The 14740-nt window shown below is 38.8% G+C and overlaps 2 protein-coding genes across 3 annotated transcripts; one reads left to right on the top strand and one right to left on the bottom strand.

The window, feature by feature from the left end:
* The first annotated feature begins 4 nt into the window (after positions 1-4).
* LOC135089701 (tRNA (32-2'-O)-methyltransferase regulator THADA-like) lies at positions 5-8659 on the top strand. Of its 2 annotated transcripts, none has more exons than XM_063985631.1 (10): positions 5-195; positions 699-803; positions 1166-1251; positions 1393-1505; positions 1611-1880; positions 2315-6347; positions 6501-6654; positions 6861-7019; positions 7121-7206; positions 7314-8659. In XM_063985631.1, the coding sequence occupies exons 2-10, from the start codon at positions 719-721 to the stop codon at positions 7821-7823; spliced, it is 5496 nt and encodes a 1831-aa protein (XP_063841701.1). In that variant the 5' UTR covers positions 5-195; positions 699-718; the 3' UTR covers positions 7824-8659. The 2 variants fall into 2 exon arrangements, with proteins under 2 accessions (XP_063841701.1, XP_063841702.1); XM_063985632.1 differs by having other exon boundaries at positions 5-295.
* LOC135089703 (prefoldin subunit 3-like) lies at positions 8156-14362 on the bottom strand. The gene is made up of 5 exons (XM_063985635.1): positions 14204-14362; positions 11834-11958; positions 10458-10623; positions 9979-10091; positions 8156-9435 (listed from the first exon to the last, which is right to left on the bottom strand). The coding sequence occupies exons 1-5, from the start codon at positions 14273-14275 to the stop codon at positions 9312-9314; spliced, it is 600 nt and encodes a 199-aa protein (XP_063841705.1). The 5' UTR covers positions 14276-14362; the 3' UTR covers positions 8156-9311.
* Positions 14363-14740: the final 378 nt, after the last annotated feature.

The following is a 14740-nucleotide window of genomic DNA, read 5'->3' as shown; positions in this document are numbered from 1 at the left end:
TACCGCCTTGCCTCTTCTTGGACGAATTCTGTCCCACATTAGTCAATTCTATGTAGTGTTCTTATAATCCATATGATAGTCGAGTTGAATATGTGTCTGGATTTGCAACCACCGCCCCTGCAGAAAGGAGTAGCCGAGTCCCATGCAGCACCTGTGAAGCAGTGATCACTGACACCCGACATCTCGCCTCAATAGGTACACTGCATTATGACTCTAAGTGTCCTGTCTTGCTATGTGTTATGATGTATAGTGTTGAAGCAATACAGGCTCCACGCTTTCACTGTGTAATGGGGCGGTAAGTCACTGTAGACTGAGGAAAGGAGGCTGAGTACCCACGTGTCATGGTTGAATTACAAATACTGTATATAACTGTAATTCTTTGAGACGGAAGGCCATTTTTTTTTTCTAAAATAAACAATGTACAGTATCTTACCACACTGGCTGGCAATGCTTGGTTTCACAGACAGTTCTTGTATTTAGACAATCTAGACACTCCCATGAGCTGAGGTCTTACAAGCTTCCAATATCCATAAAACCATGGTGAATATGATTACATTTGAATTTATTATATCTTTTAAAGGAATTGGTGATACTTTATATGCATTCAATAATTCACCTGTATAAAAAAAAATAATCCTTAAAGAAAAAAATGCTGCACCAGTTACACATATTTTTCATTAAATTATTATATAATACAGGAGTGCCAGGCAGCAGCAAGATGGATGCTGCATTTGCCAAATACTCAATGAAGGGTGGAAAAGTGCGCAAGTCACATTTAGAAAAGCTTATCCTGGAATCTCCTGGTAAGTAAATATTTGTTTGTGATTGTACATGTATACATGAAGAATGTCATTTATTGCTAGTTGGGCATTGTAAGTCAGTCTAAAGCAAATAATCTATGGTACTTTTTTTCATTGAGGTGTTTTACAGAACTACAAGAAAGCAACTATATTTCAAGAATAATGTCAGCTACTTTACACATCTTTTCAGTCTGATTACATTCTTGCAGATTAATCCTGTTTTTTTTTTTTTTTTTTTCCTTGATGTAGAAATTTATGGATATAGAATTATAATCCTTCTTAACATTTCTTATTAACTTTTACAAGTTACAATATTCTGGGAATGCAAACAGGTATAAATATTCCATTCATGACATTTGTTTCAGAAAATACAACAGAAGATATCCAGTCAGCCTTAAGAGAACTTGTGAGCCCTGGCAGTCCTCAACAGCAAGTCGCAGCCGTGGACAAGGTTTGTACTGGTAATTCTTATTAGTAAATGTTGTGTTTTACTGGAAAGTTGCTGTTGGAAATATGCCATTTTATAATGTGATAAGATCTTTGAAACCCACAAAGAATTGTTTCCAAAACTAGTAAAATGGAACTTCCACAGCTACTCACTGCAGCTCTGGCCTCTGAAGACTCTGCTGAGGTCTGTACCACAATATTCTTATCATCTTTATTGCAGTTGAAGCCAAAGGTGCAACTTAAGAGTAAAATACTTAAGTGAGTACAATTATTGCATATTATAATGCAAGTTATAAATATATATATTATCAAAATATTCTTAGCTTGTCTTTCCATTTTACTATGACAACTTTTTCCCATCAGGTGCATCCCTGCTCTGGCTGCAAGTTACCCAGAGACATACAGAGAATGTGCATTGAATTTCCTTCAGTCTAGGATTGCAAGTACAACAGATGTTTTTAGGCTGGTACAAGGAGTGTCCCTTTTGGTCGAGGAAAGGAACATTATATTGACAGCAGAGAAGGAGGATAAAACACAGTGTCCCTCAGAAACTGACGACTGGCTCAAGGTGCAGCCTGTCATCATCCAGGCCATCCTGCGAGGGCTGGGACTCCTTTGGAAGCGCAGCCTTGGGTAAGAAAATAATGGGGATGATTCTTCAAAGAGAGCTGTATAAGAAGATATTACATGTTCATATTACATGTTCATCCAAATTACTACTACCTATATATTTTTACTAGTGTCTGGAATTACTCACTGAATGACATACTATGGTGGTGTCATAAAGGAGCTTAGAGCAGAGAATTTTGCAATTTTTTCTTTCTCTGAGCACTTTTATAGTCTTTAAAGCATGTGTTGATGCATAAATGTTTTAACATTGTTGACTGTTACTGTTTAATTTCACAGTGCACTATACATTTTTACCATAATTATTTGTAGATTTTAACTTATCTCTTGAATTTTCCCACAGAAATTGAGATACCTATTAAGCTTTCTAATGGTAGTTATAGATTTTTTATCTTGAATTAAATGTTTACAAAAAGGATAATTGCTGACTGATTTTTCAGAGAATCCTCAACTGTGGAAACCTCCTCAGCTCTCCAGCAAATGCAGCAGCTGGTGAAGAGCAGCACATTGCTCTATCAGCACCATTATTGTGCTCATTTAGATACTGATGCTTTGTCCAGGGAGCTGCTGGGTGGAGTGCTGGACACACTGCACCACCCTGCTTGTCCCCTTGACCTCAGAGTTAATTGTGGTCAACTCTTTATACTGGTGCACAACCTTGTGTCCAAGGAAAGCCTTTCACTGTTGGTTAAGAATGTACTTAATGGAGTAGGACAGTATGCGGACCTGCCATGTGTTGGGCAGTTAGCTTTGATAAATGGCATCCTTTGTGTTACTCCCAGCAGAAATCTATATTCTAAGGAAGATGACTTCTATCTTGGTATAGAAGTAATTCAAGCATGCCTTAATTTGGCCTCCAATACCAGTGATGGCAACATTGCCCTTAGTGCAATAAGGTTAATTCACCAGTGGACCCTGCGCACTGCAGAGGCACACCTTCGTGGCTTCCTGCTGGATGATGCAAAAAGTAAATTAGATATTATTTCTCCACCAGTGTCATATTTATTAGAATATCTTTGGTTAAGCTGGGATCATTTCCTAGATAGTGTAAAACATACAACCAAAGAAACATTTTTTAATCTGTTACGAATCCTGCAAGGTGTGAATGAAGAAAAATGTAAGCAGTATCTTCTAAATATTTGTGCCAGTTTTGTGCCACAGCTGAGTGGCAGGTGGTATCGCTGCAGTGCTGTGAGCTGTATGGTGCCAGTGTTGGGAGCTCATTTCCTCTTAGACTTGTATCCTTCTCTGCCATGCACACTGATCACATATCTCAAGGAGCCAAGCATGGCTAGCCATGCTTCAGAGTTGATACAAGCTCTTTTCCTGCAGCACCTCAAAGAAGTGTCACTAAGCCACTGGCAGGATGTGTGGCTCACAAATTTTATTGACCTGTTTTCAAAAGAAATGCAGCCATATGGATATGAGTCATTATTTAAGAAATTGTTATTTGCTTGTCCAGAAAGTCTTGATACAGCAGTATACAGACTTGTTCAGTGCTCAGAAAACCCAGAAAGTGAGAAGCTGTGTCTTCTTATTATGTGTGTGAAAATCGGCAGATATTCACCACAATGGATAACAAAGTGCAATGACCAGTCGAAACAGTTAGATACCAACATGTGGAAAGCTGTGCTGCCCTATAAAATCATTGAATTGTGCATCTCTCACCGGGATGAGTCAGTGCAGGAGGCAGCCTTTAGTCTTTTGTGTGAAAGTCCCAAGTCAACTGAGCTACCAGAAGCTCAGGACCTGGAGTTAATCCTGGATTACTGCAGGTACAGTATTACCTCTCACAGCCCCTCACACAGGCAGCATTTAGTGAAGAGCATGAAGAGACTTTTAGTTCGCATCAAAGAAGGTTCATTTGCTTTTATGAAATCAAATAAAATACAGGAAAAATGTTCTGATGGATCAGTAATCAATATTCTGTCATCATTCTGCAATAGATTGTTTACAATGATGACCCAAAGCATTGGCTTTGGAGCAAATGCATCTCGGAAATCAACAGCATTGCAAGTACTGGAACTATTCCAAGAGATTATTGTGGAGGGATGTGGTGAGGCTCTTAATGTCTGTCACCTTGTACAGCAAGAGACATACCTTGATACTCTTCTTTCAGTATTAGATGACTCATTTGAGACCAACAAAGTTATAGCTCTCAGACTCTTGCTGTCATGCTTTAATGAAAAGATATTTCAACATAAGCTGGAATCTTTGTTTACTGCTGCTCTCAGCCTAGCATCATCTTGCAGGCCTCCAGATTCCCTGACAGCAGCTTATGTCTTCAAATTTTTATGTAATCATCCAACTCTTGTTCAAGTAATTGGTAACTGGACAGCAGAAACTGTCACCTGTGACAGCCCTAGAAGACTTGTGTGTAAACTTTTACTGAATTATCTCCAGAAAGAGGTTAAAGTTGCACAGGAGAATTTACTGAATGCAGCAGCCTCAGGCCCCATGTATGGACTGTTACTCTGCTTAAGAATGCAGATTTCTGATTTGCATGAGTCAGAATTCACAAATTGCCATTCAGAGTGGGTTCATATAATACATGAGATACTGGAAATGTGTTATAAAGTATCTGATTTGGCAGCTCCAGTAGTGAGAAACTCATCACCAGAAGGGCATCTACCAATGGATCTGAGTCCAGACAGTCTGGAGTCCCTCAGAGCTGCTCTTCAGGCATCTCTTGGCAACCAGCAAAGACAAGAAGAGATCACTTTGTCCCAAGACTGCAGACCTGAAGAACTTGTGAAAGCTCAGGCTATCAGTGCACAGATGGTACTGCTGTGTGCCTGGCGCAGTGTGAAGGAAGTGTCTCTGATATTTGGAGAACTAATGCATCAAGTTCCTCTCTCCTACAATGGCCCTAGCTTACTTACTATAAAAGATATTGAAGATATTGGACAGTATTTCCTGTCACAGTTATTAGAAACCAAACATAGAGGAGCCTTTGAACAGTCTTATGTTGGCTTTGGTCGGATTTGTCAGCGTTTATGGCAGTGTGAAGAAGAATCGCTCAGAAAACTTCCAGAAAAATGGCTCATTGAAGTACTAAACTCCATACAAGATAGCAGCGACACACGACTGTGTTCCACTCGTCGTAGTGCAGGAGTTCCTTTCATAATACAGGCAGTGCTGTCATCAGAGCCGAATGTTTGGGGAGCTGCGTGCCTCAAAAGAACCATGACCCTCCTTTTGAAATTGGCAAGTGAATCCCAGTATGAAGGAAGTGATGCCAGGATCCATGCCTTCAATATTTTAAGGTCATTGTATCGAGACACAAGGCTAGGTGATCACATAATATTGTATGTATCTGATGGAGTGAAGGCTGCCCTAAGAGGATATAAAAGTAATGCTTGGGCTGAACGTAATGCAGCTTCTCTTCTGTTTGCCTCACTAGTGACACGAATGTTGGGTGTAAAGCAAACCCAAGATGACCTCAGCCGCAAGAATGCAATGTCTGCTCTTGTGTTCTTTAGGCGATACCCAGAACTCTTTAATTTCTTAAAAAATGAACTGGATGCTGGTGCTGCCGAGATTAAAGAAGGAAGATTGGTTCCTGCAATATTCCCCACATTGCTACTGCTAGCCAGGCTCGCACCAGCACCTCTCGAAGGCCGTACCTCAGCTGTCTCCATGGCCTCCTTCAGGCCAGCTATTCTACAGTGTGCTACCTCTTGTGTACTTCAGCTGCGTACCCTTGCCTCACATGCCCTTGTGCCCCTGGTGGCTCCAAGTCAGCTGTCTCAAGTGGTAGGCCAGCTATGTCAGAGAGCTGCTTTAAAAGATCAGAATATGCTTCATGGCTCCCTCCTTTGTCTATTAAAATTGCTCAAAAGTTATATTGCAAAGGTTGAGAATGATGTTAAAGATATTGTTCATAGTATATTTCAGATAGCATGGTGTGCCACAGAAAACAACCCATGCTTAGTGACACGTAGTTGTGCTTTAGAACTTTTTGCCTTCTTGGATGACAAATGTATGATTGACGAGACATCAGTTGCATTCAAGAATGTTCATTCAGGAGCTATATCATTCATTCATGCAGACAGTGTGTTCTTGTCTAGCCAGCCTTGGTTGCCACTTTGCAAGAAACAAGCCACCAGGTTTGTTTTAAGGAGTTCCATTACTGATACATGTGATCTCCAAGATATATACAATGGTTTTGTTAACAGTAACTATTCTGATGTGCGAGTTTGCACTTTGGAACATCTATCAAGCCTTCAGAATATTCCTGATTACATATTTGATATACTGGAAGAAAGGATGGAAAGTAAAGAGAAAGATTCCACTTGTCTCCAGCTAATTTACCTGATAATGAGCAGAGTTGCCCACCATCATAGTGAACACCCTCACCTCATCCCCCTTCTGCTGCACTCTATCACCAAGGCCAGAGAGGAAGCTTGCTCTGAGCTGCAGGCAGCAGTGATACACCTTAGCTCAGCTTGCATGTCCACATTATTATCTGTGGTAAGTATATAAAGAATTGTCTCAGCACAGATTACAAATTTGTTTTATAAAACCTACAACAAATTCAGTTTTATAATTAGTATATGCATTTATTATAACAGAAGAAAACTCTGCACATTTCATTGTTCTAATAAACCACTCTCACCTTACCAGACACCTGCCATGCACATCCAAGAAGAGTTTGATCTGTGGTTAGATGTGATTGTGGAATTTTCAGCTAGTGACTGTGACTATGACATCCGTGTAGCTGTGGCTGAGGGCCTCACCTCAATTCTGCCTTATCTCTTCTCCCATCCATGCATCTCATGTAAGTTTCTAAATCTTATACTTATGTATAATCATATATGATACTTAGTTTTCCCTATAATGACCCAGGTGTTTCTCAAGTTGTAATACATTTTTTCCTTCTTTATTTTATACATAAAATGCAGGCAGGTATGTCATCCATCAGATATAAAAATGTTAACAGAAGTACCTAAATATGTAAAAGAGAAAGTTTGTTATTTATTCTAGCCTTAGCAAGATTAAAAGCCCTGGAGGTAGTGATGGTGCAGCTCCAGGATGACAGCAGTGAGGTGCAAGACATAGCTGCTGAAGGGACCACTAGCCTTGACACCCAGGATGTTTGCCTCAATCCCCCAAGAGCCAAGCAAAAAGTTTGCAGTTTGATTGGTGAGAAAATTTTGATTATTAGAAAATTCAGCAAAGTAATTTTATACATGTATATATGAAACTTCTTTTTTAAAATGTTCTCATGTAAAATCTGTTGTCAGGTACCATTAGAACTCCAGAGGCATTGTCACTACTTGTAAAATTATGCTTGAAGGAAGATACACCTGAAGACTTTGGGCTTTCACAGGTATTGTGCCATTACTGTAGTTGTTTGGAATACTGTACCAAATAGTAACCTGACAATGACTTGAAGGAAATGTAGTTGAGTATGTATACAGTTATGTTTCATTCTAGGATGATGACCGAGTCTTTGACAAAGGGGAAGTAAACATCTACAAGGAGACCCTGTGGTTGGCCCGAGCAGCAGCACACTCCCTCTCCAATTGTCTGTCTGTTTATCCCCTAGTGCCAGACAAACCACTGTTTTTTAGCTATTTCATCATACCACATATGTTCACATCATTAGATCACAATGGGGATTTCAGTAAGGATAAAAAATGTGCAGATGCTCAAATCTCTTCTTCCAGATTATTGAGTTTGTTAGAACAAGATATTCTTTATTTGTTCAAGTTGGTTGCAGCAGTTACTGAAGAAGCTGTTTATTGCGTGAGGAATGCCGAGACATTACTTGTAAAATTAGGTTGTCGTTCAACTCTATTGAAGGTCCTCGCACAGCACCACAATACTAGGTCTGCTGATGTAAATGTTGTGGCAGAATCTCTGAAGAGGAGCACCATTAAGGGAACACTTTTGAATGAGATCATCTGTGATCTCTCATACAAACAGCCAGATGATGTCAAATGATGTGCATTATACAGCCTTACTTTTTTTTCCATCTTTTTGGTTGTCATACAACCTGAAATTATTAGCACTTGATTCAAGCACACTTATAAGGTGAAAATGCACATTTTTCTTATTAATTCCAGTGCACATTGCATATTTGAGTGATTATCTATAAAAGTACTTTTACAATTCTTGTGGTTTTTAAGATTTTATACTAATATTTGCTAAACATAAAATGTACTTAGCACAGACCAGAACACATTAAACCCACAACTTGAATGCATCCACACTCACACCCCAAAGGACACTTGGTACTGATTTTATTGTGTCCATAAGTAAAATGAAACAGGTGACAGCTTTCAAAGGTTTAATTAGCATTACAACACATGCCTGGTATGGCAGGGATGGTGCCCCCTAATCTGAAGGTCTGGGCACACACCATGATGCTGGGAGCAGTGAGGTGCTAAAGCAATGAAGTTAATGTTGGAGGCAATTTTTTTTTAAATTGGTGATCCATTCATACATATGCAAGTGTTGACTCCTCACAGCAAGAGGCTGAAGCTTGGTGTGAAGTTCAACTCATTATATCATAGAATTACAAGAACCTGACCTGACTTGAAAATATTGTGCAGTAATATTTGTTACACTAAATTATAGTTTCTCTTTGAGACTTGCATTTGTTAAAATGTCAGAATTCAGAAAGATATATTTTTGCATAAGTTTGAATATACAGTGTAATAGTAAATGTAAGGATGCAGCTATAGTAGGTGGTATAGAAAATTTCTAGTAACATACCATATACCACAGTTTGTACCCTTACTTCAGCATTCCCTTATCAAATTACAGAGTACTTGATGAAATAATGAATATAATTTATTCCCACTCTGCATGAAAGGACATTATGTATCTGAGAAAATCTGTTGACCAAGGTCTCCTACACAACAGGTATATGAACTTCTAAGGTTGAAATACTGGTATGATAGAGAACAGAGAGTGAGCTAAAGTAGAATATGGGATACACATACAGTTAAGATGAAAGATATAGTGGTTGATGAACAGACATGTTTTTTAAAAGGTCTGAGAGGACCTGAAGAATAATTAAACAAACAGTAGGGATTCTCACTTGTAAAACAGTAAACAATATTTAGTTTTCGATATTAGATTGTTTTCAATCCATGAGAAATATATGAATAAATATGGGCATTTTCATTCACATTTGTCTTCAGAGCTTGCGTGTGCAGATTACATTACAGTTACATCCAGGAACATTTTCATAAATCTTCAGACATAAGCTCTAAGCTTCACAATAAACCATTCACATCTTACAGCAGTAACAACTGCAAGAATGCTGAGTATTTATGCTTCATATATTAGCAATTTTTCCAATCAAAAATAATTTAAAAAATAGTGAGGTGTTAAGGAGCAGGTTAGAGCAATAACACAAATTCAGCACTAAACAAAAAAAAATTAAAGCACATTGTTTTGTTCAAAATATCTAGCCTATATTGTTCATTTTTCCTCCTTTCCTTGTCCTTTTGACTTGTCTTCTGCAGCTGCTTTCTGAGCCCGCCTTCTCTTCACATCCCAGTTATAAATACGAGCCATGGTTACTTCTGTGGTGGTGCACTGATTCCTGAAGGGCAAGCACAATGAGTATTAACCACAGTACTATATATATTAACCTGAAATCCTCCTTAAAGGGAAATTACCAAAACACAACACACTTTGCTTAATTATAAAATAAAAATACAGAAGAGCATCCTAGTCCCCTTGCTATAATCCTTTCAGATGCTTTTAACAATGCATGGGGAATATGACCACTATGTTCTTCCCACCCAGGTGAAAAATGGATTGCCAGGTCATCCCATACCATTGGCAACAACATTGCTTAGAGGTTTACTTTTCTGTAGCCTCAAATTATTTTTAGGGATAAATTAAATGCACATCATTAGCTGCACAATGAAAGAATGTAACATCTGCTTACATTTAGTGTATTATATACAATTATTTGGATTTCTGTAAAGGACATTCATACTTATGAAATTTTTTTTTTTTTAATTCCAAAATATGTATCAGATGGTTAAGTTACACGTCTAAGAAACACTGACTGACTGACTGACTGACTGACTGACTGCACACACACACACACACACGCACAATGCTTGATGCCACTTACCTCAAAAAATCAAGATCATGTTCAACCTGTGTCAAGTTCTTGGTCGCATTGCCCAAATTTTTTGACAGAAGACCTTCAGCATCTTCTAGCCCATACTCCAGCATTACATTGGCCTGTCCCCAATGAAACAAACATTAAGATCCTGTACACAAAGAATTTATTTCTAGATCTAAAGTACTCCTCCCATGTTAATCTTCATTCCTTTTTTGGAATTACTTATATATATATATATATATATATATATATATATATATATATATATATATTATTTTTTATTTATTTTTTTTTCCTATTCATTCCCTTCACACACAGTCTATCTTCTTCAACATTAATTTACTCTTCCAAATATAGAAAGTAAAGGAAATTTGTACCGTTTAAGGTAAAGGAACACAAAGCATATTGGAACAGACATAAAATCAAGTCTCAAGTGGTTAACTACACCTCTACAAGCATTGACACTTAGATCAAGGAAGACTTACTCCAAGCCAGAGGCACACTCTGTCAGTTGGTGGGATGTTAGCTTGCATATAAACCTGATCAGACAGCAGGAAGCGAGTCTCGATTACTTCTGACGTGTCTTTTCTTGTCTTCATTTCTTTCACAATTTGTAAAGAACTCTTAATATCGGGTATCTGGGATTTTAACCTGTTGAATTGTAAAACAGTGTTAGATAAACAGACTTAAGATAAGTACAGTGGTACCTTGTGATTCAAACTTAATAGATTCTTTTGGGCTGTTCGAATTGGGAAGCTATTTATTCCATTCAAATTAATGTAAAAAGAATTCATCCATTCCAGGTCCCAAAATCCACCTTTTTTTATTATTATTTATTTATTTATTCATTTATTTATTCATTTATTTTCTTATGTGTTTATGTTGTGCCCTAAACATAAAATTGAATGAAAATAACCTATATTATAGAAAAAAATACAGTAAAAGAAAATATGATGTCCCATATATTTTGGTGTATAAGAAGGCACTTGAATCATGCTATAATAAAAAAAAAAAGTGGGTCATTCTATACGTCAGATACAGATTTATGACTTTAAAATTTTACATAAAATACTATTGTAAATAAACACCAGCCTCAAAATGATGAATCATCGAAAGTTCTTGCCATCTTCAGTCTTGAAGAAAATTGTTGTGTACACAATTTTTATTTTGCACTAAAATTCTCTCTCTCTCTCTCTCTCAGTGAGAACAATCCTGAGAAATACTAAACAGAATGAGACTGATAGAAAATGAAAATGTAATTATATGAATGAGAGAGAGAAAGATGAAGCAAAAAATGACATAAAATGAGAGAGCCAGGTATTACTCCCTTGTCCCTTATCTCTGACAGATAAGGGGGAGGGGAGGTGCCATGGAAGGAGGTTTGAGACCAGATGAAAGAGGAAGGGAGAGGAAAGGAACAATGGGAAGAAGGGGCATACGGAGAAGGAGAGGACACGAGAGAGAGAGAGAGAGAGAGAGAGAGAGAGAGAGAGAGAGAGAGAGAGAGAGAGAGAGAGAGAGAGAGAGAGAGAGAGAGAGAGAGAGAGAGAGAGAGAGAGAGAGAGAGAGGATAGATACAGGAATGGAGGAGAGCAGCAGGGAATAGAGAGGGAGGGAAGGGGAGGAGGGGTAGGAATGGGAAAGAAGGGACAAGTGACTGAGTGGGATCACTTGAATGAGTGTTTGTGCTTGAATTGGAGGACAAAATCTGTTTGCCAGCCCTGTTCGAATTGGGAGTTGTTCAAATTGAAGGATGTTCAAATCACAAGGTTGGATAGTTAACCTTTCTCAATTAGAAGCATCTAGAATAAATAAATCTTTACATAATGTCTCTCACTGCTTCACCACAAAAATAACTCACTTTTTTCTTCGGGCCTGAAGGTGGACCTCCATGAACTTGTATTTGTTGAGCTGTTCATCCAGACGCTTGATGACATCTTGAGCACTGGCATTGTCCTCCTTTCCCATAAACGTGTCCACATCCTCCTACCAGGGCACAAAGAAAAACCATCACAAATAATGCATGTAGAGGCTCAGCATGTAGGAAATGCAGCTCATCATCATCATTTTAGTTTATATGTGTTTGTAGCCTAAGGTTTTCTCCCTATTTTCTTATAAAGAGTAGGTCTGATTCCACAATGACCTTTCCCTGTTATCAGAACAAAGAAAGGGCTTTGAAAACTAAACCTAACCAAACTTCCCATTTTGCTGAGAAAGCTTCATCACACAGGGCTCTCACAAATTTGTGCTAACAAATGACTGCTTACCTCAAATGTAACTGGTGTGAACTGACAAGATGAGTTCAGAAGCAATACATGACATTGAAAATTAGCAGATGAACCTGCAGTGGATGCTTCTAATTGATAACCATCATGAGGTTACTTTACTTTTGTTACTTTTGGTGGTCCTGTCCGTTAATGACTCAGCTGAGGTGGACCTCCACTGACACCAGAATATCCTACTTGTATTTCCCCCCTTGTGACAGTTAAGGTAGTGTATCATGGTGATGGGTAGGATATCTAGGATATCTTGGGATAGGTGGATGGTCAGGTAGGCTACCCAGCCACTTATCTAGCTTCCTCTTGAAGCCTTCAGGGCTAATGCCGCTTGTGTCCTGGAGCTCTTGAGGGAGGCAGTTGAACAGACGAGGACCACTGTGAGTGAAGTTGTTTATCTGTGTCCCTACTCTTTGTATAGTTTGGGGCGTTCCTTTGATGTAGCAGAGTCTGCCTCTTCTTTGGTGATGGCTGATTTCAATCCCCACATTTGTCACTCTGCCCTCTAGTATTTTCCACATGTACAGGACTATGTAGTGCTCTCTTCTTCTTTGCAGCTTCTCCAGTCTTTTCCAGTAGTTGAGATGTTGTATTCCCTGGATTCTGGAGGTGAATGTCCTCTGAGGAGCCTCTAGAGCAGCTATGTCCTGCACCTTGTGTGGAGACCACAGCTGGCAGCAGTATTCCAGATTTGGGAGCACCAGTCTTCCACAGGATCATGCATTATCTCTGCCCTGGTCTTGAATGTTCTAAAAATCCAGCCACTCATGATCCTGGCTGTTTACAAAGTGTTGTGGCTGTGGTATGTGAATGTTGCATTGCAGCTCATGAACATTACGAGGTCTTTTATGTGTTCTTTATTTTCAATGATTTGGTCACTATAGAGATAGGAGGTTGCTTTCAGGACTTCATTGTTGCCATATCTTAAAAAGTTTAAAATTCTTACCATTCAGGACTACATTGTTTGTTGTTGCCCAGATGAGTATGGTGTTGAGATTTTCTTGAAGCCTGTCCATATCTTCCTTACACTATTCTTGTGTTTTGAGCCTGGTGTCATCGACAAAAGAAGAGGCTTCAGAGTACCCTGATTCTCCATCAATGCATGATGAAAAGGAGTGGTCCTAAGACAGATCCCTGTGGTACTCCACTTATTACCTGGCTTTGATCAGATAGGTCTCCTTGCAGGGTCCTTCCTAATAAAAAGATATGAATCCATCTTCCCAATGGTCCCTTGATACCATGGTTACAAAGCTTGTGTAGGAGAATGCCATGGTCTACCTTGTCAAAGGCTTTGACAAAGTCAAGGAAGATGACATCTGTGCTATCTCCTTGAATATTTTCTAATATCTTTTCAGTGTAAAAGCAGGATGGTAATATGTTGGTAAGATGATATGAAGTCCTGACGCAACATTATCTCATAACTCCTTTGCATAAACAGATCATCTTAAATATTTGTCACATCCCAGGATAAAGCATGGGATAATCTTCAAAATTTTTATCATTACTTTCTGATGCATTAAGAAATTCTTAAAATAATTAGATTCAAGGCATGGGAACAGCCATACATATACATGCTTTGTATTGTATAAAACTACAGAAGTATTGGCTGTCTAAAACCACATACTAGTTTGAACTGATATCCACTTAGAATTAATATCTTTTTTTTCATGTGACACTGACAATCTTCAGTTGTAACCATGTGCATAATTATTCCCATATACTTCACTATAAGGGAGGAATATGCCAACGCTACTACAGAAGAGACGAGACAATGCAGTCAGTAGGAGTACGTTGGAAGTGACAGGAACCTGTGAGCGAGGAGGGCAGCATGGTGAGGGCGAGGCGTGACAGGTGGGGGAAGAGGATGTCCCCATGCTCATGTCAGCCACTCCTCCCTCCCCAGGCCTCGCTCACTATCACTGCATGCACTAAATATACCTCCAAGGCCTCCTTACCACGAACTGGGCTTCAGGTATACCCATATAGCTCTTCGTTTCAGCTAGGGGCTTGTCTCCGTCGCCGGCCATCGTGTTTACTCAGCTCAGTCCAGTAATGGTGGTGTGTTTGTCTTTGTATCGGCGCCCACTTGCTGCTGCTTGCTTGGTGTCTGGCCTTGTATGGTGTTACTGTATTGTATTTTTTTTATTGTTGCTTTGTTTCTTTATATGCACAGCTTCCTAATTTGTTTCAGTTGCTCTTCCACGTAATATCTTGTTTCTTCAGTCTTTTCTGGTATCAGTTTCTTCTTTCCTGGTCATTGGTATATTTTTGCATTGTCTGGTGGTAATTCTATTTTTCTTTGTATTTCTTATTGTTTTTTTTTATGTACACTGCTTCCTTGTTTGCTTCAGTCGTTTTTCGTAATACCTTGTACATACAGTCTTTTCTATTGTGTCATTTTTTTTCCTTTTCTTACCTAATGGGGTCCCAAAGCCCCTACTCCATTGTTCATGACTAAAGCTTGTTCATATTAATTTCTGTTGGTATTCTGA

This window comes from Scylla paramamosain, chromosome 33 (assembly GCF_035594125.1).
Source record: "Scylla paramamosain isolate STU-SP2022 chromosome 33, ASM3559412v1, whole genome shotgun sequence".
In the NCBI taxonomy this organism is placed as follows: domain Eukaryota; kingdom Metazoa; phylum Arthropoda; class Malacostraca; order Decapoda; family Portunidae; genus Scylla; species Scylla paramamosain.
This window is presented reverse-complemented; position numbering and strand designations above follow the sequence as displayed.

Bases quoted from the DNA above. Each gene is read 5' to 3' on its own strand.
- LOC135089701 (XM_063985631.1), top strand. From the start codon at position 719: ATGGATGCTGCATTTGCCAAATACTCAATGAAGGGTGGAAAAGTGCGC. The intron at 1,881-2,314 runs GTAAGAAAATAA...CTGATTTTTCAG, and splicing joins CTTTGGAAGCGCAGCCTTGG to AGAATCCTCAACTGTGGAAA. The intron at 7,020-7,120 runs GTGAGAAAATTT...ATCTGTTGTCAG, and splicing joins AAAAGTTTGCAGTTTGATTG to GTACCATTAGAACTCCAGAG.
- LOC135089703 (XM_063985635.1), bottom strand. From the start codon at position 14,275: ATGGCCGGCGACGGAGACAAGCCCCTAGCTGAAACGAAGAGCTATATG. The intron at 10,092-10,457 runs GTAAGTCTTCCT...CATTGGGGACAG, and splicing joins GAGTGTGCCTCTGGCTTGGA to GCCAATGTAATGCTGGAGTA. The intron at 9,436-9,978 runs GTAAGTGGCATC...CTTGCCCTTCAG, and splicing joins CATGATCTTGATTTTTTGAG to GAATCAGTGCACCACCACAG.